Source organism: Furipterus horrens, unplaced genomic scaffold (genome assembly GCF_987537825.1).
Source record: "Furipterus horrens unplaced genomic scaffold, mFurHor1.1.pri manual_scaffold_10, whole genome shotgun sequence".
Lineage (NCBI taxonomy): Eukaryota > Metazoa > Chordata > Mammalia > Chiroptera > Furipteridae > Furipterus > Furipterus horrens.
Window position 1 is genome coordinate 59,079,875 of NW_028327180.1, and position 26,509 is coordinate 59,106,383.

General features: G+C 42.9%; 1 protein-coding gene across 4 annotated transcripts in view; it reads right to left on the minus strand.

Annotated features, from left to right (window-relative positions):
* INSR (insulin receptor) overlaps positions 1–26,509 on the minus strand; it is a 195,038-nt gene that overhangs the window by 156,484 nt on the left and 12,045 nt on the right. For all 4 annotated transcript variants that reach the window (XM_090290392.1, XM_090290391.1, XM_090290390.1 and 1 more), the window contains exon 2: positions 21,759–22,310. In XM_090290392.1, coding sequence (XP_090146518.1) covers positions 21,759–22,310 — 552 coding nt within the window. The remainder of the gene's footprint in view (positions 1–21,758; positions 22,311–26,509) is intronic.

Below are 26,509 nucleotides of genomic sequence, written 5' to 3' on the forward strand. Positions count from 1 at the left end.
TCCCAATACTGTAAACTGCAGCCTGGAGTTTAAATTAATCTGAGCAGATTCTCATTACCCATCATCCTCAGTTAACTGAGATGCTCAATGCTGAGCCAAGAAGACAAACACAGGCTGAGGTTCTTTCCCTCACTTCCTTCCACCTCCTGATTCTACTTCCTCTCGACCCACACCATTTCTATTCTGCTTATGCTGAAAAGCATTCTGTTCCCTGTTCCCAGAGAGAAAGGAGAAGCCAGGAAGGAGCTGACACATTCCTCATTCTTGATCACCCACAGACATGCTGACACTCTCAGCACCAGTCAACACACCTGCCCTTTCCTTGTTCCTCCTCTCGCTCAAATGTGCCTATAAGATAGCCTCATTGTTTCATTCAACTTTCCCAAGACACAGCTTTGTCTATTCCAGAGACTCTCAAAGGGGTAAGGGGGTTGGGAGGAAAAATTCATCACTACATTTTATATTTAAGGATAAAAATCAAACTCAAAGTACAGAAGAGAAATGGGATTTTTATTTTCATCAAAAAAAGGAGATATCAGTTAAAGTTGAGGGGGAAAATTTGAAACTGATTCCCTGACAATTTTCCTCACTGTAGATACAGGATTCAAATGCAGGACTAACTGCAGAGCTATCTTTGACCATGAAATAAAATGCTCTAGAGCAGTATTACCCAAAAGAACTTTCTGGAATGATGGAAATATTCTACATCTGCATTGGCTAAATGTGGTGAGTGCAAATGAGGAACAAATGTGTGATTTTATTTAATTTTAATTCATGTAAACTTAGCTACACGGCTAATGGGTCATTGGCTGGCTCTAGAATATCAGCTCTAGAATATCATGTTGGTTCTACATCACAATCAAAGGTGGGACCACAACATCCTTACACTCCTAAATCCCACACAATGACCCAAGAGAAGTGGAAATTTAAAGAGTAAGACCTTAAAGGGAAAGTAGTATGAGGGAAACATGGCTGTCATCAAACCTAGGAAAGTCTTCTATAAATATTCTTTTTATTTAAATATATTTTATTGATTATGCTATTACAGTTGTTCCAATTTTTCCCCCTTGCCCACCTTCACATGGTACCACCAATACAGCCAGCAATCCCCCATCCTAGTTCATACCCATGGGTCATGCATAGAAGTTCTTTGGTTTCTCCATTTCCTTAACTATTCCTAACATCCCCCTGTCTATTTTGTACCTACCAATTATGTTTTTTGATCCCTGCACCTTTTCTCCCATTCTCCTCCTTCCCCCTCCCAACTGATAACCCTCCAAATGATCTCCATATTTATAGCTCTGTTCCTGTTCTGCTTGTCTGCTTGGTTTGTTTTTTAGAGTCAGTTGTTGATAGTTGTGAATTTGTTGCTATTTTAACGTTCATGGTTTTGGTTTTCTTTTTCTCATATAGTTTCCTTTAACATTTCATATAATAAGGGCTTGGTGATGATGAACTCTTAGATTTACGTTATCTGGGGAGCACTTTATCTGCCCTTTCATTCTAAATGATAGCTTTGCTGGATAGAGTAGTCTTAGCTGTAGGCCCTTGCTTTTCATCACTTTTAATACTTCTTGCCAGTCCCTTCTTGCCTGCAAAGTTTCTTTTGAGAAGTCAGCTGACAATCTTATGGGGACTCTTATTGTAGGTAACTACTGTTTTTCTCTTGCTGCTTTTAAGAGTCTGTCTTTATCTTTAACCTTTGTCATTTTAATTATGATGTGTGTTGGTGTGGTCCTCTTTGGGTCTAGCTTGTTTGGGACTCTCTGTGCTTCCTGGACTTGTATATCTAATTCCTTCACCAAATTAGGGAAGTTTTCTTTCATTATTTTTTCACGTAAGTTTTCAATTTCTTGCTCTTCCTCTTCTCTTTCTGGCACCCCTATGATTCAGATGTTGATATATTTGGAGATGTCCCAGAGGCTCCTCAGTCTATCCTCTTTTTTAAAAATTTTTTTCCTCTTGCTGTTCTGATTGTATGTTTTTTTTATTCCTTATGTTCCAAATCATTGATTTGATTCTCGGCTTCATCCCCTCCACTGTTGGTTCCCTGTAAATTTTTTTTTATTTCATTTAATGTAATCTTCATTTCTGTCTGGGTCTTTTTTATGCTGTTGCAGTACCCGAGTTCTCTGAGCATCCTGATAACCAGTGTTTTGAACTCTACATCTGATAGGTGCTTATCTCCATTTTATTTATTTATTTTTCTGGAATTTTATTCTATTCTTTCTTTTGGGCCATACTTCTTTGTCTCTTCATTTTGGCAGCCTCCCTATTTGTTTTGTGTATTAGGTACAACAACTGCTCTCCCTGTCTTGGTAATGTGGCCTGTTGTAGAAGAGAACACCTATAAATTGCATGAGGCGGAGCCTTAGGTAACCACCAGGGAGGGGCAGCCTGTTTCACCCCTTTGTGGCTCTGTGTGGGGGAGGGCTCAGAGAGGGGACAATGCCGCTGCCTGGTTTCTGGAGATTTGCCTGGGGGGAGCTGTCTCCCAACAGTTCCCTGTTGCCAGTCACTTCACTTTCTTGCCATATGCCACTTGTGCCCTTCCAGCTGTTGCCCTGCTGCTGAATGTCAGAGCGGGTGGGTCTACATGAGTCCTAAGACCTTTGCAGCCTTTAAGAGGAATCTCCTAAACATGCTGTAGTTTCTTCCACCGCCCCAACACCCACTGGTTTTTAAAGCTAGAAGTTATGAGGACTTATCTTCCTGGTACTGAAACCCTGGACTGGGTGGTCTGGTCTGGGGCTAGGATCCCTCACTCCCAAAGTATCCCTCCTGATTTCTATCCACCACACATGAATGTGGGACTATCTGTTCTGCCACCTCTGCATGCCACTCCACATCTCCAAACTTCTCCACTTCTCTGTGCCTCTCCACCCCTCCTACCCGTCTAGATGAATATGGCTTCTTTAAATCCTTGGTTGTCAGACTTCCATACAGCTCCATTTTCTGACAAATCTGGGTGATATTTCCTTTGTACTCTAGTTGTAATTTTTGCTGTAGTTGTGTGAGGAGGCAAAGCATGTTTACCTATGCCTCTATCTTGACTGGAAGTCCTCTATAAATATTCTAATGTCACCTAAAATATAATAAAGAGACAACCTATGCCCTTTTAAACTCATTCAGTCAGCAGCAGCTGATTCCCATGGACCATTTCAGGCTGGTTAAACCCTTCCCAAATTCTCCTTAGCAGAAGTAGGACAAACTCAGAAATGTGTCTGCTGTTGTGTAGGCAACATTCATTCTTTGGAACAAGGAGAAACAACCGGTGACATTTTCTGACCTCTCTGATTATGAATTTGTAACTCTTATGACCTGGGTCTACTTGAACTTCCTTCATCCCTCCTCCTCCCAGGAACTCAGGGCCAATCTGGCCATGTGTCCTTTACTTTCTAATGTCCCCTAACTCCTATTTTTCATTCTGCTAAATGCCCAGTGCTGTTTCTTATAATCCTCACCAAGAAACACTTGTAAGTATAACACTCCCCCCCAAAAAAATTCCCAAATCAAGTCAGCAATGCTTGTCTCTTTCAAAAGCATTCTTTTAAAATTGTAAAGACTGTCTGTGAAGAATTATGGCCAAAAGTCCCTAGACCAGATGGCTTCACAGGCAAATTTAACCTATCTTTCAAAGAAGTAACACCTATCCTTCTCAAACTATTCCAAAAATTTCAAGAACAGGGAAGATTTCCAAGCTCTTTTTACAAAGCCAACATTATTCTAATTCCAAAAGCAGATAAAGACACTACAAAAAAGAAAATTATAGGCCAATGACCCTGATGAATATAAATGCTAAAATCTTCCACAAAATGTTAGCAAACTGAATCCAGCAATACATTAAAAAGATCATACACAATGATCAAGTGGGATTTATTCTAGGGATGCAAGGTTGGCACAATAATGGGGAATCAATAAACGTGATACACCACATAAACAAAATAAATAAAAACCACATGACCATATCAATAGATGCAGAAAAAGCATTTGATAAAATCCAGCACCACTTGTGATTTTTTAAAAACCTTCAGGAAGTGGGGATAGAAGAAACATACCTCAATGTAATAAAGGCCATATATAAAAAAACCTACAGCCAACATCATACTCAACAGCCCAAAACTAAAAGCATTTCCCTTAAGATCAAGGACAATAGAGGGATGTCCACTTTCACCACTCTTATTGAACATAGTACTGAAAGTCCTAGCCACAGCAATCAGACAAGAAAATGAAATAAAAGGTGCCCAAACTGGAAAAGAGGAAGTAAAGCTCATTATTCGCAGATGACATATTATTGCACATAGAAAATCCTAAAGACTCCACCAAAAAACTGCTAGATCTAACAAATGAATTCAGCAACGTAGCAGAATACAACATTAATATGCAGAAATTTGTGGTATTTTTATACACCAATAATGAACTACCAGGAAAAAAAAACCTAAGACAATAATCCCATTTAATATTGCAACAACAAACAAAAAAAGGTACTTAGGAATAAATTTAACCAAGAAGATAAAAGACCTGACTCAGAACACTGAAGGACACTGAAGAAAGAAACTGAGCAAGATACAAATGAGTGGAAGCATATACCATGTTCATGGATAGGAAGAATTAACATCATTAAAATCTCCATGCTACCCAAAGCGATTTATACATTCAACACAATTTCTATTAAAATATTGATGACATATTTCACAGATCTAGAGCAAATATTCCAAAATTTATATTAAATCAAAAAGACCCCAAATAGCCTCAGTAATCTTGAGAAAGAAGACCAAAGTTGGAGGCATCACAATACCCAGTATTAAACTAAACTACAAGGCCACTATAATCAAAACAGCCTAGTACTGGCATAAAAACAGGCATATAGAGCAATGAAACAGAATAGAGAGCCCAGAAATAAACCCACACATTTATGGTCAATTAATATTTGACAAAGTAGGCAAAAACATACAATGGAGTAAAGACAGTCTCCTTAATAAATAGTATCAGGAAAATAGAACAGGTGCATGCAAAAAAATGAAACTAGACCATCAACTTATACCATGCACAAAAACAAACTCAATATATAACTTGCAAAACTGTAAAAATCCTAAAAGAAAATATAGGCAGTAAAATCTCAGACATCTCTCATAGCAATCTTTTGCCAATGTATCTCCTAGGGCAAGGGAAATAAAGGGAGAAAAATGGGACTACTTCAAAATAAAAAGCTCCTGAATGGCTAAAGAAACTACCAGCAAAATGAAAAGGGAACAAACCATATAGGAAGACACATTTGCCAATGGTACATCAGACAAGGGTTTGATCTCCAAAATATGTGAAGAACTCATACGACTCAACACTAGTTAAGACAAACAATCCAATTTAAAAATAGGCAAAGGATCTGAATACACACTTCTCCAGGGAGGACATACAGAGGGCCCACAGACATATGAAAAGATGCTCTACAACACTAGCCATCAGAGAATTGCAAATTAAAACCACAATGAGATACCATCTCATACTGGTCAGAATGGCCATCATTAACACATCAACAAACAAATGCTTGTGAGGATGTGGAGAAAAGGGAACCCTATTGCACTGTTGGCGGGAATGCAGACTGGAGCACTCACTGTGGAAAACAGTATGGAATTTCCTTAAAAACCTAAAAATGGAATTGCCTTTTGATTCAGCAATTCCAGTGCTGGGAATGTACCCTAAGAATCCCAAGTCAACAATTTAAAAGCACCTATGCACCTGGCTGCTGAGGCTCAGTGGATTGAGCGTTAGCCTGTGAACCAAGTGTCGCTGGTTTGATTCCCAGTCAGGGCACATGACTAGGTTGCACGTCAGGTCCCCAGTTGGGGGCGCAAGTGAGAGGCAACCACACAGTGATGTTTCTCTCCCTCTCTTTCTCCTTTCCCCTCTCTCTAAAAATAAACAAACAAACAAATAATAAATAAATTATTTAAAAATAAAAAATAAAAGCACCTATGCACCCCTATGCTCACAATAGTACTATTTACAATAGCCAAGTGCTAGAAACAACCTAAATGCCCATCAGTAAATCAGTGGATCAAAAAAACTGTGGTACATTTGCACAATGCAATATTATGCAGAAGAAAGAAAGAAGGAACTCCTAACTTTTACAATAGCATGGATGGAACTGGAGAGTATTACGTTAAGTGAAATAGTCAGTAGGTGAGAGACATACCATTTGCCCTCACCTATAACAGGAATCTAATGAACAAAATAAGCTAACAAACAAAATAGAACCACAGGCAAGGAAACATAGAATGACTGAAAGTGACCAGAAGGGAGAGGGGATAATGGTGGAAAGAAGGGGAAGGAACTAGACAAAGAACATGTATGAAGGACCCATGGACATGGACAACAATGTGGGAACTGACTCCAGGAGCAGTGGATGGGAGGGGCAGAGGAGGCCAAAGGGGGGGAAATTGAGATAACTGTAATAGAATAACAATTAAAAAAGGATTTATAATGGGGGGGCATCTGGCATAGACAGCAAGTTAGGGAAGAGATGATTAAACTGAGAGTAGAAGGATGAATAAAAGCCATGTAGGTAAAGAGAGTATGAAAGAATAGTGTAAATAAATTTAATAAACATGTTCAGAGCACCTGTCAGGTACCAAGTATCATAATAGGTACCTGAGGTAGCTATGATAAACATATGAATGAGGTATCATGAACAATCGGGTGGTAGGTTTTTATGTAGCAATAATTGCAGGTATTTACCTTTGTGGCCCCAGTAACTCTGAGAACTGTACAAAGTTAAGTCCCCCATGAATTTTGAATAAATTAATAAGTTATTTTTTTAATGAAGCCATCAAAAAAATGAAAAAGAACACACTGTATGGGAGAACATATTGCCAATGATACACCTAATAAGGGGTTAATTTCTAAAATATATAAAGAACTTATACAACTCAACACTAGGAAGACAATCCAATTAAAAGATGGGGAAAGGACCTGTATAGACACTTCTCCAAAGAGGACATAGACATATGAAAACCTGCTCAACATCACTAACCATCAGAGAGGTGCAAATTAAAACCACAATGAAATATTACCTCACACCAGCCAGAATGGCTATCATCAATAAATCTAGAAATGATTAGTGTTGGCAAGGATGTGGAGAAAAAGGAACGAACCCTCTTGCACTGTTGGTGGGAATGCAGATTGGTGTAGCTACTGAGGAAAGCAGTACAGAATTACCTCAAAAAAATTAAAAATGGAACTGCCTTTTGACCCAGTGATCCCACTTCTGAGACTATATCCTAAATCCTGAAATGCTAATTCAAAAGAATATAAACACCTCTATGATCACAGCATGTTATTTACAATAGCCAAGCTATGAAGATAGCCCCAGTGCCCATCAATAGATGAGTGGATAAAAAACCTGTGGTACATTTACACAATGGAATACTACTCAGCCATAAAGAAAAGAAGAGGAAAATGTTACCCTTTATAACAGCATGGATGGACCTGGAGATGATTATGCTAAGTGAAATAAGCCAGAGAAGACAAATATCATATGATCTCACTTGTATGTGGAATCTAATGAACAACATAAACTGACAAAATAGAAACAAGAGGCATGGATATGTGGAACAGACTGAAAGCTTTCACAGGGAAGCGGGGAGGGATGCACTGGGTGAAAGAAGGTAAAGGAATTAGCCAACAATCATACATGCATGCATCATAGACACAGACAACAGAGTGGTGATGTCCAGAGGGAAGGGAGTGGGGGGCTGTATGGAGGTGGGCAAAGCAGGGGGAAATGGGAATATCTGTATTACTGTCAACAATAAAAATAAAATTAAAAAAAGAATTATGTCCTCCTCTGAATCACGTGAACATCTTTAAAACAACTCTCCAACTTCTTTCTTCATCAAACTTTTCCCCATGTGAGACATCTTTCCTTTGTCAGATGCACCTATTGTTTTCTTTCTGTCATACGTCTGGAGATTGGTTGCCCACTCCATCTTCCTTACAGTAATGAGCCGTAAGATCAACTTGCTTTTTTATCACTGTTATAAAATTCCTTTGCAAATGACCCTCATGTCTTCTGCCTGTATAAACATAACTTTCTCAGAAAAACTTGCCTTTGTAAAGAAAACGAAGTTTTATTATGAAGTTCAGTCTGTGCATTGTTTATCAAAACCTAAAAAGGGAGGGCCATGAGTACCAGTGGACCAAGTAACAAAATTTGTAGAATTTAAAAGAGAAAAATATAGCCAAAGTACATCCATCAACAGCCATGCTCCAGGAAAGAAGCAGAGGGACCCCCTCTGAAACGGCTGATGGCAAACAGTGCTGGTGGGGGCAGCACATGTTAAACAAAATCCACTGAAGGGACAGCCTGAGTCTGACCCTGACTCTGGGTCCAGGTGACAGAGGGCCCATGAGAGTACAGCCAACCACACTCCCACTGGGGGACATGCCTCAGGCCCAACAGCCCAGTTCCCCAACAGGGAGAAAGTTTTGGGGACCCCTGACCCACAGAGATCCCCTGGTGTCACAGATGAAATGAAGCCTTCCCGGGCAGCTTGTGCCAGAGGAGAGAAGGCCGGCAAATGTCTGAGAGACAAATGCCTCGACTGCCTTCCTCCAAGGTCTTTTATTGAGTACAGTAAGCTTAAGGGCATACAGCATGCACGTAAAGTTCATCAACCAATGTTAAACAGCGCTAATTACAGAAAACAGATACTGTTCAGGGGTAACAATTGAAGGAAAGTTGAGACCTCCCTCAGGTCAAGGTGTGTTGGACACAAAGAATTCAGATGGCCATATAGGGAAGGTAAGTTCATTTTGAGTTAAAGTTAAAACCTCTGCTGCTGGTACAATAAAGTGATCAAGCAAAGCAAAAGAGCAGGAGGGCAAGCTTCAAAGGACCTAAAGCATTTTCTCATGGCCCGATTCCCACCAGAGCCCACTGGCTATAGCATCGAGGCACATGTGCACCCAGCTTTCCCGGTTTTCCAGTCAGGTCTTACAGGCTTCGTTTCCTTCGCCAGGCCTACACAGGGCTCCAAGTCTTGATACTTTCCCAGGTGGGCCCCAACAAGAGAGTATGGGGAAAAAAGGGACAGAGGAAACCTGCAGACTAGAGTTTCTGGGCACTGGGGCTCGGAGCTGGACCATGCTTGGTGGTAAGGACTTTGTCTGAGTTGCAGAGTGTTGGGTGGCATCCCTGGCCCCACTAGCTCAATGCCAGTAGCACACACACACCCAAGTTGTAACAATAAAAAATGTCTTTAGACGTTGTCAAATGTCCTGTGGGATGCAGAATCACCCCCAGTTGAGAATCACTGCTGTAGATCCAAAGAGACATATCAATTTTTTTTAATGGGCTATATTGTCTAGAGATTCACACTTGAGTGATAAAACTATACAGAAAGAAGGAAGTGACTAGTAGGAGAGACAGGACAGTGTCCACTTGCTGGGGAAAGGGGCTGTGACTGAGATGGAGTCCAGGGGAGGGCTTCTGGGGGAGCGGGGTGGGGCTGGCACAGAGCCATTTCTCAGCCAAGGCAAGGGTCAAAGGCTATCCACCTTACAGCAATTCATTAGGCTATACATTTGTTTTGTGTGATTTTCTGCGTCTGTGGTTTCTTTGGCAATTAAATGTTCTTTTTTTAAATAAAACTAAAAAAAAAAAAAAAAAAACAGGAACCCTGACTCAATACATTAAACATAATTACCAATGACTCAGCAATGCCACTCCTAGGTATAGTCCTCCAAGAGAATTAAAAATAAGTATTCAAGACTTCCGGCCAAGATGGAGGCTTAGACGGACACGCTAGGTCTCCCTCAACAACTATAGAGGAATACAACTACTTCAAAACAAAGGATAACTAGAAATTCCAGAAAATAAAGCTACACGGAAGCCCAACATATGAAGTTATAAACCAGCGGTGCCATTTGGGCAGGTAAGAGTTAAAGAAGGCAAAGCTGTTTGCGGAGCGGAGGGCGGGGCGGCGAAAAATCCCGGAGGCAATCAAGCCCCTGGCGTGCGCGACTCCGGCGCTGGGGAGCAGCCGCAGCATCGCCTTGAACAGTGAGGCCCAGGGGGGCGGGAGGACGGATCCCGGTCTCCTAGCTGAATAACTGTGTGAATCCATCTTGGACCCCCGCCCCCACAGAAAGCACCACAGGGCTGCGAAATAGGTCGCGGACAGGCAGGCGCCGGCGGGTCGCCGATTTGTGACGCGTACACAGGCACTGCCCCCGACAGCCAGCCCAAGAAAACAAAACGCATCTGTCAAAATGTGGCAGACAAATATAGAGATCCCGGTGGTGCAGCTCACCAGACAGCAGATAGAGAACCTGACAGATGAACAGATAAGAAACCTGTCAGAGGCTCAGTTCTGGGCCATTGTTATCAGGTGGCTTACAGAATTCACAAAAGAGCAGGAAAAAGATATGAAAGAAGCGAAAAACTTTCATAACGAAAGGAACAAAACCACATACGAGACAGATGGTGAGGAATCCAGAGTTCATTTCAACAAACTGGAATATGGAGAAGGAACAAGCAGTCAACCAATGCAGCGAGAGGAAATAGGAAGCAACAATGAGAGGATCAGAAACCTCTGGGACAGCTATAAAAGGCCCAACATAAGAATCATTGGTTTGCCAGAGAATGAGGAAGATGAACTAGAACTTGAAAAATTGAGTGAAAATATAATAAAGGAGAACTTCCCAGACTTGGGGAAGGGAATAGACTTGCAGGTCCAGGAAGCAAGGAGAGTTCCCAAGAGACTGGACCCAGGGAGAACCACTCCAAGACACATTATAATCAAAATGTCAAAAATTAAAGATAAAGAGAGAATCTTAAAAGCAGCAAGAGAGAAGAAAAGAATTATGTACAAAGGGGTCCCAATTAGACTATCAGCTGACTTCTCAAGGGAAACCCTACAGGCAAGAAGGAACTGGCAAGAAATATTCAAAGTAATGAAAATCCAAAACCTACAACCACGAATACTCTATCCAGCGAAATTGTCATTCAGAATAGAAGGACAGAGAAAGTGTTTCCAGGACAAAATAAAACTGAAAGAGTTCATTAGATCCAAACCACTGTTATATGAGAAGTTAAAGGGACTGGTTTAAAAAACAGAAGCTAGGGAGATGAAACAAAGGCAAACGAAACAGGCAACGAGAGTGGAAAAGGAACTGTGGGTAAGGGAAGCATAGTGGGGGGAGGTCAACAGGGAGGGGGAGTGGGGAGAGGGAGGGTGATGATATAGGAATTGGGGATCATGGTAGGAGGGAATGGAATAGACGGAGAGAGGTTGGGAGGAACTGTAAGCACAACTAATGGACATAATCTAAAAGGGGGGGACAATTGGAGGGAGGGGGCCACCGGGTGGAGGGGAGCAGAGGGAAGGGAAAGTGGCACAAATGTAATATTTTAATCAATAAAACACATTAAATCTGAAAAAAAAAAAATAAGTATTCAGACAAAAGCTATAACACAAATTGCTGCATCAGCACTCTGCTTGATGTCCATCAATCGGTACAATGGAATATCGTTCAGCAATAAAAAGAAATGAAGTTCTCAACTACAACGTAAATGAACCTCCAAATTATATGAAGTGAAAAAAGCAAGACATGAAAGTCACATAATGTACAATTCTATTTATAGAAAACATCCAGAACAGGTAAGTCCACACAGAAGGAAACTAGATGAACAGTTGACAGGTGCTGGCAGGAGAGGGAGTACAGCGTGGAGTTGCCTTGTGAGGTGATGAAATGTTCTGGAACTAGACAGTGTCAATGGTTGTACAGCACCACAAATGTGCTACAAGTCACTCACAGTAAATCTTATGTGCACTTCACTACAATAAGAAAACAACAAAAAATACATTGTTCTTTAAAGAAGAGCAATCTTGAATGCTCCAGATCCAACCTGTCTTGTTTTTCATATTTCCTGCAATATATCCAATTGCTTTGCAATGTGAAAACCCTTAACCTGGTCACCATGAACGAGGTAGCCTCTGCCGGGAATCCCATCTTCACGGGGACAAGCGCTGCAAGTGGTCGATAATCAGCATCGGAACTGCACGCACTCTGCGCCAACTGCACCAACATGACTAGGGAGCAGCTCTTGAAACCCTGTTCTTATCAGATCTTCCCATGGGAGGAGTTTCCTTCCTAGGTGACCACTTGGAAACACTCCACAGTTACAGCCCACCAAGCAGACATGCTTTCTAAACTGCAGCCATTATTAAAGACCAAAGACTCTCCCTGAGGGACAAAGCCAGAAGCAAAGAAACTTCTATAATAAAAGATCAGTTAACTGTTTACCCCAAACCCTCCAGGCACTTGAGGGATTATGGGCTTTAAGACTAGGGCCTCCAGGGCACCGCCCTGCACCAATTTGATGACCCTGCTCCATTTCCTGCTTCAGTGTCCTGTGGTTTGAGGCTGGGTTAGGAGAGCTCAGTCAGATTCACCTGTAATTGGAGAAAAACAGCCGAATCTGCTGTTCCTCACATGCCCCACCACACAACAGACAATGGGGGCCAAAAGGAAAGCAGTGTCTTGTTAGTTTGTCTCCCACTGTCACCATTACTTAATCTCTAAATATGTGCAGACATTTAGCCAGAGCTGAAGAGAGGGAAGAGGGAAGGGAGAGTGAAGGAGAGAGCCAGAGAGGACGGTAGAGACAGAGGAGAGAGAGGAAGAAGAGAGGGAAGAGGGAGGGAGGTAAGGAGAAAAGGCATACAATTTGGGAAGGAACATTCTGTCAGGTCCAGGTACATGGAGAGAGGACAGACCACAGGGAGCCAGCCCCTAGGCTCCCTGTCAATCAGGAGCTGAGGACCCTGGGACTTCCCTCCTGCACTTCAGGTGTCCAGTCAAAAAGAACAGATTGTAATTCTGACAAAGGGTCTGGTGACACAGTAGGAAATAATTGGTAGGTGAATTTTGTCAAGTAGGAGGGAGAAAAAGAAAAACTCATCAGACCAGTTACCAAGTTACCAGACCCTTCCATAATGATATTTAACTCTATCCCACTTTCTGCCAAAAGACTGGGCCCATTTAGTTCTCTAGGCACCTGAGCCCCCTCCAAGAAGCTGCGCTCTTGTTAAAACTGTAAGTCTGGGTCTCCACTACTAAAGAATTGGACAGTATTGTCCCCAGGATGCCCATGTGACCAACTGTTCTACCTTTTTTCAGTGCATCCTTGAGACTACTGAAAGACTTTGTGCCTACCTGGCTTATAACCTTACAGTTACTTCTTTGACTTTGTCCCCAACTTGACAAGGACTTTGGGGTCGTAGCAACATGCCTGGCTCAGCAATGTCAATATCAATAGAGCCTATCCTGAACACAGCCCCAGTGTAACCTAAGAGATTTCTCCATTGTGCCCACAGGAGCATGTCTACCTTCAGTGCACCTAAGGGCCCAGGCCTCCCCTCACAGCATGAGGCAGCCTCCTTACTCATAGCCACAAAAGACCTCTGCTTCTGTCGCTGCCTTCCACCCACTTGACACCCTACCCTCCTACTCTCTTTCTAAGCATCATTGCCACCCAAACCAAACAACATCTTTATAACCATTCACATCTGGTACAATCTCCCTCCTTCCACATATGCCAATGGCAACTTATTTATCATCAGTCCTGGAGTGGGGGCTGGGAGGGTCAGAAACACACGCACTAGAGCACTTCTTTTCCCACTATACAAAATCCAATCATCTCCAAAACTAACAGTCATTTTTAAAATCCCAATCATCTGCCCCATCCAGTGTGGCTAAGTTTGTTGGGAGTCGTCCCGCAAACCTAAACATTGCCGGTTTGATTCCCAGTCAGGACACAGGCCTGGAATTGTGGGTTTGGTCCCCGGTCAGGGCACGTACGAAAGACAACCGATCGATGTTTCTCTCTCACATCGGGTTCTCTCCCTTCTTCCTCCCTCCCTTCCCCTTTCCCTAAAATGAAACAAAGAAAAAGAAGAAAAATCCCAATCATCTTAGTGATTACAATGTCCAAGAATTTTTTCAGTACAGTGTTTTTAATTCTGTCCTAGAGTTTTAAAAAGATCTGTGACAATACAAAAAGAAATAAATACAAATTAATAAACCTCACATGCTACAAGATACACTGTCCTTTTAAAAATTATTACCATTCAGTATACATGTGTACATGCCAAACTTTCCTGTTTTCTGCAGACTACAGTGACACCACCACAAAGGAATTTAATTTATCAATATTCTGTCATGTTGTCTAGAGAACATAATGATTTCCAGGTGCTCCAGCTCCAAAGGTATCTAGTACCACCAGCCTGATGACTCTCTTGGAGGGAAACGGGGGATCTACCTGTGTGTGGCATTTCCCTCCGGCTGCCTGCCCTGAATGGTTAATTTCACCTGCCTTCTAATCCTCAGCTACACCAGGAGCCCCCGAGGGTCAAAGATGACACCCCATACTCTGTAGCCCCTTGGGACCAGCAAGGGGCAGGGGGACTATGCTGGCCTGATGCTGCGGTGCTCCCAACTTTCTCTGAAAACAGCCTCCACTCATAGTCAAGAACAAGGGTCAGCATCATTTTGTTCTGTAAACGGCCATGCAGCCTCTGTCGCAGCCACCCAACTCTCTACTTGTGGCACTAAAGCAGCCATGGGCAACAACACTTACATGAATAAATGAATAAGCATGGATGTGTTTCAATGAAACTTTACTTAGGAACACTGAAATATTTATATCATTTTCACCTCTCACAAAATATTATCTTTTAGATTCCCCCCACACACACACACACAAAACTTTTTAAAGTATAAAAAGCATTCTTAGCTCATGGGCCATGAGAAAGTTGCCAGCAGTCTGGATTTGGAGCGCACTTAGTAGTTTGCTGACCTGTGGGGTCAAGGGCACCAGATAAGCCTGAGGGCAACCCATTTCCCAGCAAGGTCTCCCAGAGTAATTAATTGTTCTTCAAGCCTCAGTGACCCCTTCTGTAAAAACAGAAGTAACATCCTCTCAACAATGAGGATTCTGTGAGCTCTTAGCACATAGTAAGCGCCCAATCACATTAGCCCTGAGTGCTCAAAGATGTCACTACATATCTACATGGCAGGTGCTAAGGACACAATAAACACCACAGTCCTGCTATTCAAGAGAGCTCAGCCTGATGGGGGAGGCAGCTAACTGAAAATGGAATGAGAAGGGCTCTTAAGAGGAGGCAGCCAGAATGTTGGCAGGGGCAAATACTAGGGGACCCTCCACCTACAAGGTCTCTGCTGGTTAAGAGCTCAGATTCTGAGCCAGAATACCCAGGTTTCAAGTATGAATCCCATCTCTAGTACTTACTAGGGATCTGATCTGGAGCAAGGGCCTCAGCAGCCTTGCCTGTGACAGGGACTGCAGACAGGATTGAGGACAGCATCACAACAGTGCCCTGCACTCAGCACGCATGCATCGCCAAGGAGATTCTGAATATTAAAATATTAAAGGCAGAGCCAAATCATGAAAGAAGGAATAAAAAGTTTCACTATGAAGCTAAAACTTCTGCCTAAAAGCAAACCCTTCAAGAGCAGACATGCATTTAAGTATTTAATATTTAATATAAATAGAGCACCCACTTTCAGAGAGTCTAAAACACAAATGGAAATGCAAACTCGGGGAGGAGGGATCTGTCCCTTCTGCCTCCCACTTCTGCTTTCCTGCTCATGTCTGTATGTGGAGTCGCCAACCATCTTTCTGGCACCCAGCACACCCAGCCTCACCCAGCCCTCTGATTGGCAGCAAGCAGCTGGGGTGGCCTCTTAGGGGGAAAAAAATGCCAGTTGGTTTGGCTAGAGCAGCTGATCAGGCAAGCCCTGTGGTTTCTGGTATACCCAGAAGCCTAGCTTAGGGTCTTCAGAGCACTGGGAGCTGAGGCACCAGGTGAGCAGAGTGGTCTTCCTTTTGAAGCCGCAGGTCCAGTACCCAATCTTCATCATATGATGGGCTCTCCTTTGCCTACCCTCAGACTAAAGATAGAAATGCAGCCAAGACTTGGCAGGTATTCATTCACTCAGCAGCTTGTCTGCCCAGAAAGGGTAGTGGACCCATGGCACTTATGAGAAGCTTCCAGAAGACTTGCAGAGGCAAGGGTTTCAGTCCACTTCCTGCACCATCTCGTTGAACCCCTGAACCCCAACCCTAACAAGCAGGTCCCATAATTATCCTCAGTTTTCAAATGAGGAAACTGAGGCTTGATTCACATCATGACCGGTGAATGGCTTAACAGAACTCCAAGCAGTTCTGCTGGACCCCCGGCATTCCTGTGACCACTCTGGAACTGACTGGCAAGGCCAATTTCAATGCCTTAATGACACACCAATTCTCTGATCCCCAAAGATGGGTTTAGGGCTTCACCCACACTTTCACTCATAGAGATCTCACTGTTGTAACTCTCCCCACAAGCGTACTCAGTCATGTATTCAGTGTCTGTATTTGCCACCAGAAGATCCTTCTCAAGGAGGCTAGCTGGCCCATCCTGGGGTCCCCAAAGACCCCCAATACCTGACACACAGTCATCCCTTGGTAAACATGTTTCCTGATCAAACTTCTCCTCCCTGCGTGTCCTGGGCTCCTTGCATTTGGCTTCTCCTGGAATCTTCACTCAAAATCTATAGACAGAGTAATGGAGAAGAAAAATCTCGAGCCACACACCACAGTGACGTTTTCCTTATAATTGCCCTGGCTACTAAGAACCTTCCTTTGCTCTCTTGCCTAAAGCATTATTGTTTGGGGGACAGGTGGAAAAAAGGACACTGTAGAGAATGCTTAAAGTGGGTCCAAAGGACAACCCAACACCTTCAAATGCTGACCAGTCCCCAGAAGCTCCCAGAGCCTGGCAACCATGCAGGAAGAAGACAAAGTCTATGGGTGGTCGAAGAAGTGTTTGAGAGGGTCCTAGAGGACTAGATATCTATCTCCTAAGACAGGGGAGTACCCTCTAAGGGCTAATTTAAGTCTGCTTTGTATTCAAAAATCCTGTACAACATTAAATATCACTTCTGAAGCCACAGCAACAGGTAGGGTAAGCATTTAAAAAGCTGGAGATGCACACCCATGTTCACAGCAGCATTTATCACAACAGCTAAAACATGGAAGCAGCCCAAGAGCCCATCCATGAATAAATGGATAAACAAGACATGGTCCATCCACACAGTGGAGTATTACTCATCCCTAAAAATGAAGGAAATGCTGACACGCTACAACATGGATGAACCTTGAGAACGCCATGCTCAGTGAAAGAAGCCAGATACAAAAGGATGAATGCTGTGTGAGTCTGCTCACTGGAGGTCTCTAGAGGAATCAGGTCCCTAAAAACAGAGGAGATAGGGGAGGGGGTGGGGAGTGAGTGTTTAATGGGACAGTGTCAGCTTTGAAGGATGAGAAAGTCCTGGTGATGAATGGAGGTGATGGCTCCACAACACTGGAATGCACTCAATGCCACTGAGCTGTCCATTTAAAATGGTTCAAATAGTGAATTTTATGTTGTATTTTACCACAATAATTTTTAAATGTTTTATTGATTATGCTGTTACACTTGTCCCAACTTCTTTTCCCTCTGCTCCCCTCCACCCAGTGACCCCTCTCTCTCCAGTTGTCCCCCCCCCTTTTAGTCCATGTCCATTGGTTGTGCATATAGTTCTTCTCAACCTCTTCCTGTCTAATCCATTCCCTCCTACTATGCTTCTTAATTCCTGTACCATCTCCCTCCCTTTCCCCCTTCCCCCTCCCTGCTGACCTCCCCCCAATATGTTCCCCACACCTATAATTCTTTTTCCACTCTCGTTGCCTATTTAGTTTGCCTTTGTTTCGATCCCCTAGCTTCTATTGTTGGTTCTTGTGATGCAGTTTTCATTTTAATGTTCATAGTTTTGATCCTCCTTCTTCTAAACCAGTCCCTTTAACATCTCATATAACAGTGGTTTGGATCTAATGAACTCCTTCAGTTTTATTTTGTCCTGGAAGCACTTTCTCTGCCCTTCTACTCTGAATGACAGTTTCGCTGGATAGAATATTCATGGCTGTAGGTTTTTGCTTTTCATTACTTTGAGTATTTCTTGCCAGTCCCTTCTTGCCTGAAGGGTCTCCTTTGAGAAATCAGCTGACAGTCTAATTGGGACCCCTTTGTACATGATTCTTTTCTTCTCTCTTGTTGCTTTTAAGATTCTCTCTTTATCTTTAATTTTTGACAATTTGATTATAATGTGTCTTGGAGTGGTTCTCCCTGGGTCCAGTTTTTCTGGAACACTCTGTGCTTCCTGGACCTGTAAGTCTATTTCCTTCCCCAAGTTTGGGAAGTTCTGCTTCATTATTTTTTCACTTAATTTTTCAATTTTTAGTTCTTCTTCTTCGCCCTCTGGCAATCCTATTTTTCGAATGTTCATTCTCTTATAGCTGTCCCAGAAGTTTCTGAGCCTCTCCTCACTTTCCTTACTTTTTGTTTCCTCTTTCTGCACTGGTTGACTGTTTGTTCCTTCCCTATGTTCCAGTTTGTTGATTTGATCTCTGGATTTTATTTCCTCACCACTTGTCCCGTATGTGTTTTCATTTGTTTCAGTATGAGTAGCTTTCATTCCTTCCCTGTCTTGTTCCAACTCTTTTGTTAATTCTGTAAGCCACCTTATAACTATAACTCTGAACTGAGCCTCAGAAAGGTTTTCTATTTGTTTGTCTGTCAGGTCCCGCATCTGCTGCCTGGTGAGGTGCGTCACTGGGATTTCAATCGTTATTTGCTTCATTCTGACAGACTTGTGTTTAGCTTTGCTTCCTGGGCAGGCTGTGGGGGGCAAAGACCCGTGCACTCATCACTACCTGGTGACCACTGGCGATCGGCGACCTTTTTCGCCACACTGTGGCGCTTTGTGTGGGGGCGGGGATCCAAGATGGATTCCTGCCGTTACTCTCTGCTGAGAGACCGGGACCCATCCCCCCGCCCTCTGGGCCTCACCGTCAGAGGCAATAGGGGGGCTGCCTTTCCCAGCATTGGAATCGCGAGCTGCAGGGTCTCGATTGCAGCCGGGATTGCTCCCCTGGCATTTCTCGCAGTCCCGCCACTATGCCTGCTGCTACCACAGACAGGACTGCGTTTTCTCGCCCCTCCTACCCGTCTGGACGAGCACCGCTGGTTTATAACTTCATACATTGGTCTTCCATGTAGTTTTATTTTCTGGAGTTTCTGGTTATCTTTTGTTTTGAGGTAGTTGTATTCCTTCTCAGTTGTAGAGGGAGACCAAGCGTGTCAGTCTAGGCCTCCATCTTGGCCGGAAGTCCAATAATTTTTTCTTTAAAGCCACAGTTGAGTTATACTCAACAGACAGGGGTACCAGTTCAAAGAACAATTGTAGACATCTGTCACCAGAACAGAACAATGCTTCACCAATGGGACTCATTGATTGATTACAAACAAGGAGCAGCTGACACAGATGCCAGGTGCCAGGAACTCAGCACCCCAGCAGGTGTCAGCTGCAGGAAGACAGGGCAGCACCTTCCCTGGTGACAAAGCCCCCAGTGCTGGAAAAACAAGCTTTGTTATCAAGGGTTTTTTTAAAAACCCTGCTGAAGATATCAGGGCCATTTGCAGATAATACTGTCCTGGATATTTTGACTAAAATGGATACATAAATAAACCCACAGAAGAATGTCTTAAATTATATCCCAAGACATATGAGCCCAGAACATTTCAAACAAGCTCTTAAGTTTGAAGAACCCACCCAGAAGTGGCTCTCTCATTTCCAAACAGAGGGGACACCCCCCCCACAAAAAAACACATACATGTTTTTTTGTGTCTCAGACTTGGTGCAAATCCCAGCTGTCTTTTATTAGCTGTGTGGCCTTAAGCTAGTTAAGTAACCTCTCTGGTCTCTAAAGCAAGAATAACAGAGCTCCACTTGCAGCTGTAGTTTAGCTTCTCTCTGTTTCTGACCTATGCCTATTCTCAAGATTTTTCCACAATACAACACCTACCAACCCCTCCCCCAACCATGAACCTCTGGGTTCTCCTTCCTTTCACCACCCAGCCTCTCAGCAGAGGTGAGATAGGTCTCCACTCTCAGCCCTCTCACCATCGCAGTAGCTCCCTACCATCCAACATCTGTGTGATGGAAAGGCTTCTCCCTGGGGCTCCCACGGAGTCCTCACTAACAATTCCACAGACTCTACTTGGGACCCACCCTACACAGCCTCCTGGCAGCTTTGGGCTCAGGTGAAAAGGCCCATTCTCCCTTCACCTATCTTTTGTGATACAACAGCCCACTCACTTTCTTCCACCTCCATTTCATGTACACGAATCCTTCCCAGGGAATTTCACAATGTAGGGAAGAGTCAATGAGACAATAAACAAGCCATGAAAGTTTGTGTGTGTGGAACTTCCCTCCCTGGGTGTCAAAACATAAAACTACAGTGATTAGAACAGTAACAGCCCTGGTGCAAGAAAAGACAGATGTATTTATAAATACCCAGAATGAGACCCCAAATCAACAATGAAGGGGTAGATTTCTGCAATAAACAGCACTGAGACCCCCAACTTGTTATTTTGGGGAAAATGAACACCCCTTCAAATCATGCACACAAATAGATCCCAAATGTCCAGGGTGAATATTTTTAATGATAATAAGTGAAATAGAAAACTTGGGCAAAAAATTTATTTTTGGACACAAAGGGACTCTCTAAGCATAAAGGACTGTGAGAAGCATGTGAAAATCCAGCTCTGAACTCAATAAACACTTTAAACTTGTCTGGCAACTGACATCTAGAGCATTAAAAAAAAAAAAACCTAAAAACACAACTGGCAAAGAGTTGATAGCCTGCATCTATAAACACCATATACACACTAATATTTCAAAAACACTAAGGTACTAAAAAATAACAAAGGATATGAACAGAAAGAGAAAACCCAAAGGACAAATATGTTTTAAAAGATGCAACCCTGATAGCAATCAAAGAAATGCAAATAGGCAGTGACAGCACATCAGCTCTGCCCTCAGTGACTTGTGAAAGATTTTTCCAGCTACTTTCAGGCTGGCCAAGGTGCTCCCTCATAGCCGTGCTAGGAGCGCTGCGGCTTCAGCACTTCCGGAAAGCCACTGGGCAACTGGGATCAAGAACCTTTGACCCAGGAAGTTCACTTCTGGAAAAGCAAGCCTTAAAGAAACAAATGTTCAATAAAGCTTTGACCCCAGGATGTTCACCCCCCTCTTTGTGAAAACTGGAAAACGTCTAAATACCCAAAAACAGGAAAAGTTAAGTAGGTTAACACACAACAGAACCCCTAGAAAGAAGTACCCTAACAATTATGGAATGAATGCTGTTTTGCTTTTTTTCTTTATGTGTTTCTTGTTCTAAATGTCTATCACAAGCAATGTTACTTCTATAACCAGATAAGAAATAAATTTGTTTCTTCTACCACAAGTTCTATACTCATCCACTCCTACTCCTCTCTCAAGCAAGAGGAACATTCAACTGTCTATCTGGCACAGGAACTGGAAAATCCTGCCCACCACTTGGTTTTGGAAATAAAGCTTTATCCACACACAGCCACATACACTCGTTTGTGTGTTGCCTGTGGCTGCTTTTCCACTCCAATAGCAATGCTGCGTTGCTGCAACAGAGACCATGCAGCCTGCAAAGCCTAAAGTATTTAATACCTGAGCCTTTGCAGGAAAGGTCTGCCACCTCCCAGCCTCAAGAATGCTTTCCGCTTCTCTAAGGAACAAGGCATGAACAACAGCTTCAAACCCTGCACGCCCCAGCATACCTTTCTGGCAATGGCTGTGAGTCCAACACCGCTCAACAAACTGCCCATTGATGACCGTGGCAGGGCAGTTCGTCTTGCCCTTCGCAGTGCCTGGACAGATGTCCCCACATTCCTCATTGTCATCTTTGTTCAGTACAATGTAATTATCCTCCACTGAATCCAGGATGCGTGACCAGTCAATGGTAGCCAGGTAGCAGAGCTCATTGTTCTTCTCGATGCGGACAGCCCCCCGGGTGATGTTCATCAAGCTATAAAGGCCGAGTTCCTTCAGGTGGACCATCTCAAAGATGACCAGCGCATAGTTGAAGAAGAGACGGGAGCCCCGGATGACCGTGAGGTTGGGGAATAGGTCCTTCAGGCTCTCCAGCCCATAGACCCGGAACAGCAGCAAGTAATCAGTGATCATGATGAGTTTGGGGAAACTAAGGTCTCGGAAATCCTCAGGCCTTGTTTTGAACATCAACAGTATCTGCAAATGTCCTTCGATGACCGAGCAGTTGGCCAGCTCATGCAGCCTCGTGAGGTTGTTCCGGATGTCCATGCCGGGACACACTACAAGTGAAAATATGCAGAAAGCATGACAGGTGAGCAAACACACAATGGGTGGGTTATAAAATTAGTGACAGGGCCAGCTTCATGGGCATCCAATCTGAGTCCTAAACTTGCTCATAAGGGTCCTGCCCTTGGCTTAATCCTATTCCATCCATCTTCAAATCCTTAAATCATTTTGAGTAAAAGACCCCATGTTTTCTTTTTGCACTGAGACCTACAAATTCTATAGCCAACCCTGATTAGTAGCTTTTCCTATCGTTTCTGTGTCTAAGTAATTACCTTAGAAAGGCAGAGAAAATAACCACTTTGGCAGTACCTGTTAGAAACCTTAATGTCATTGCATGGAATATGATGCAATGGAGACACTGGGATCAGGAGATTGACTAATGCAGCAGGTGCAGAAGGGGTAGGGGAGCTGTCTCCACTGAGTCACAGGTGAAGATATTCAGGAAATGAATTTATGGGGATCAAGGTGCCCACAAGGAGAGATGAACTTGTTAGTTTTATCACCCCACTGATGATCCTCAACTTGCCTTCTTTCCAGGCAGGCAGCCAATGCCTCATAACCTTTTACCTGGGAATGGCAAGGGCCCTGCAGTCTGATCCCTTTCACAAATACCCAGTGCACCATTCTCCTCAGGTGGTCCTCAGGCTCTGACACCCTCCACGGCTCCCCATGACCCTGCACTTTCCTCCCACAGCCTTCAAGGTTTCATCCCTTCCTCCTCTGCACCACATGGAACAGACCTGCCCGCCACTCTCACACAGCTCCAGGGCTCTGTCCCCCGCTGCAACATGACCTGGGAGTAAAGTAATGCAGAGTTGGCCCGCAAGCAATGCCTGGCACACAGTAGGTGCTTATTAACATCAGTTATGTTGTTATTGTTTATTTCTCCCAAACGTTACCAGTCATCTCTAGACTCTATGCCTTCATTCCCCTAAACCAAGCATGGGCAGATATTTTCTATAAAGGCTCAGATAACAAATATTTTCAGCTTTGCAGTCAGTCTGCATTGAGACTACTCCTCTTTGTCATTATACCCTGAAAGCAGCCAGAGACAATATGTGAAGGAGTACAATTGACTGTGTTCCAATAAAACATTATTTACAAAAACAGGCAGCAGGCCAGAGTTTTGCCCTCAGGTTGTAGTTTGGCCACTCTTGCCCTAGTCTAATGCTGTCCAACAACTTTCTGTAGTAATGGAAATGTCCAGTATCTGAGCTATCCAATATGGAAGCCACCAGCCATTGTGGCTCTCATGCACTTGAAATGTGGCTAATAAGACGGAGGAACTGAATATTTAATTTTCCTTTAGCTAATTTAAATACAAACAGACACATAAGACTAGTGGCTACTGCATTGGACAGGGAAGTACTTGCCATGTTGGTTATTAAAGTCTCTTATACCTTAGCTCCCTATTTCTCAATCCAGCCCATCATCCTTCAAGATTCAGTTCAAATGCCACCTTCTCCAGGCAGCCTTCTCTGCTTACCTTTGCTCCATACACCCGTTTGGATCTTTCTCCTCTTCCTCTGCCCCTTATACTTGAATTAACATTCACCAGAATCAAACTCTTTGGACAGCTTCTCAAAAAAACACACACACAGCCCTCAGCACTTGGACAATACGACTCAGTATACAACCCCTACTTATTGTATTCCAAGGCACTAACTCTTCCCTTACTATCTTGAGTCAAATAGATTGTTCTAGAGGATAGTAAAAAATCCTCTTTAAAATGCACCCTGGAAATCACTGGCAAAAGAAGCACAAATTAGAAAGAAAACAGCCAAGCAAAAAAAAGCAGCAATGTTTCTGAGTCACACTCCAAACAGATTAGGCTAAATCAAGAGAAAACACATACTCACTCACTCACTCACTCCCTCATTAGGAAGTTGGGAGGAAAACTTGGAGAGGACAAGGACACCAATTCCAGCCCCACACACTCACGCCCCCCCACCCAAGCCCATTCTAAAGCTCCCTATTACAGTCTATCAAGAGCACCCACATACAGAGATCTCTACAGGTACTGAGCCACTGATGCCTCTCAACGAGTTCCTTCCCCACCCCACAGATAGAAAAATTGGAGCTCTGAGAGACAAAGCCAATCACCAAAGGGCACATGGCTCACCAGTGACAGATATGGTTGTCAGATCTGGCAAATAAAAAGGCAGGACACTCAGTTAAATTTGAGTTTCAGATAAGTAACAAGTAATTTCTTAGGACAGGTATATCTCATGCAGTGTTTGGAATATACATAGCCTAAGAAATTACTCATTGTTTATATGAAATTCAAGTTTAACTGGGTGTCCTGTATTTTACCTGGCAAAATACAGCTTCAATTCAGCCACAGCTCTGGGCTCCTCAAGCCTGAACTTCACACTCTATTATTTCACACACACACTGACACACAGAAAATTGGTGCAGGTGCAAAGAACACCTGCCCACCATCTTCTCCAGGTTGTGACAGATCAATATCAAATGTGAACATAAATTCAAAGATTAACCAGCTCTTGGACATCAGGGAAATGCAAATCCAAACCACAATGAGATACCACTTCCCCCCACCTAGGATGGCTAAAATCAAAGGATAATAAGTGTGGACAAAAATGTACAGAAATTGGAACCCTCATATATTGCTAATGGGAATGCAAAATGGTGTGGTTACTGTGGAAAAGTGTGGCAGTTTCTCAGAAAGTTAAATACTTGGTCTATAAGAGTTCATAAAAATGAACTATTTGACTTGGTCTGGGACGATCAAGAAGGACTTTCCAGAGGAGGTGATGCCAGGACTAAAACCTAAACAAACAGTGCAGTAAGAATTATTCAGTTCTATCTACTTCACTGGAAGGTCAAGGGCGATGGCAAACTATAGCTCATCCCTCTGGATGACCAGGGTGTGTAGGATCTCCAGCAGCACTATCTGATAAAAATATGTGGGCTACATACAGTATTTTAAATTTTCTCTAAAAAGGTAAAAAGACACATGAAATTCAATATATTTTATTTACTCCAGTGTATCCAAAAACTTCACTTCAACATGTAAGCATACTACAAAAACATTAATGAGATACTCAACAGGATTCTTTTAACACTACTCCTCTAAAATGTCATTATATTTTACACACGCAGCGTGTCTCAATTCATACGCTAAATTTCATCAGAAACACTTGATCTGTATCAGTAGATTTCACAAAGTGAATCATTAAAAATGTAAGTTCATATACCCAAGGTGTTCCAAATATAGGAAAGAGTTTTCCAATACAGAATCAAGTACTGATTTTTTAATTTAAATAATGTTAAATAAAACTTTACATTTAGGACTATGGCCAAGATGGGGGCATATGCAGACATGCTTTGCCTCCTTGCAAAGGATTACATCAACCTCAAAACAAAAAACAATCAGAACTACCAGAAAATCGAACTGCATGGAAGTCCAACAAACAAAGACATAAAGAAGCAACACTCATCCAGACAGGTGCGACAGCTCTACCTAAGAAACAGAGGCAAACACAGGAGCCTGTCATGTAGAGGAAACAGAGAAGTATGACCCAAAGGAGGGAGCGAATCAAGGCTCCACTGGGAGAACTAAGCAACAAGGAGACAGCCAACCTAACAGACACAGAATTCAAAACACTGGTGATAAAGATGCTACAGACCTGACAGACATGACTGAGTACGGCAAACACAGAAAGGAAGAAGTGAAGGCTATACTGAGTGAAATGAAGAAAAATCCACATGAAATCAATGGCAAAGCAAAGGAAACCAGGATTCAAATAAAAAATTAGGAACGTAAGGAATAAACGTGAACCAATATAGAATGAAGAAACAAGAAATGAAGAAAACGTGGGAAGGCTTAGGAACCTCTGAGACAACTTTAAACATGCCAACATCCAGATCATAGGGACACCAGAAGGAGAAGAGGAAGAGGAAGAAATTGAAAGCTTATGTGAAAATATAATGAAGGAAAACTTTCCTAATTCGGGGAAGGAAATAGACATACAACTCCAGGAAGTACAGAGAGTCCCAAACAAGCTAGACCCAAAGAGGACCACACCAAGACACATCATAATTACAATGCCAAAGGTTAAAGAGAAAGAGACACTGCTCAAAGCAGCAAGAGAAAAGAAGAGAGTTACCCACAAAGGAGTTCCCATAAGATAGTCAGTTGATTCCTCAAAAAAAACTTTTCAGTCAAGAA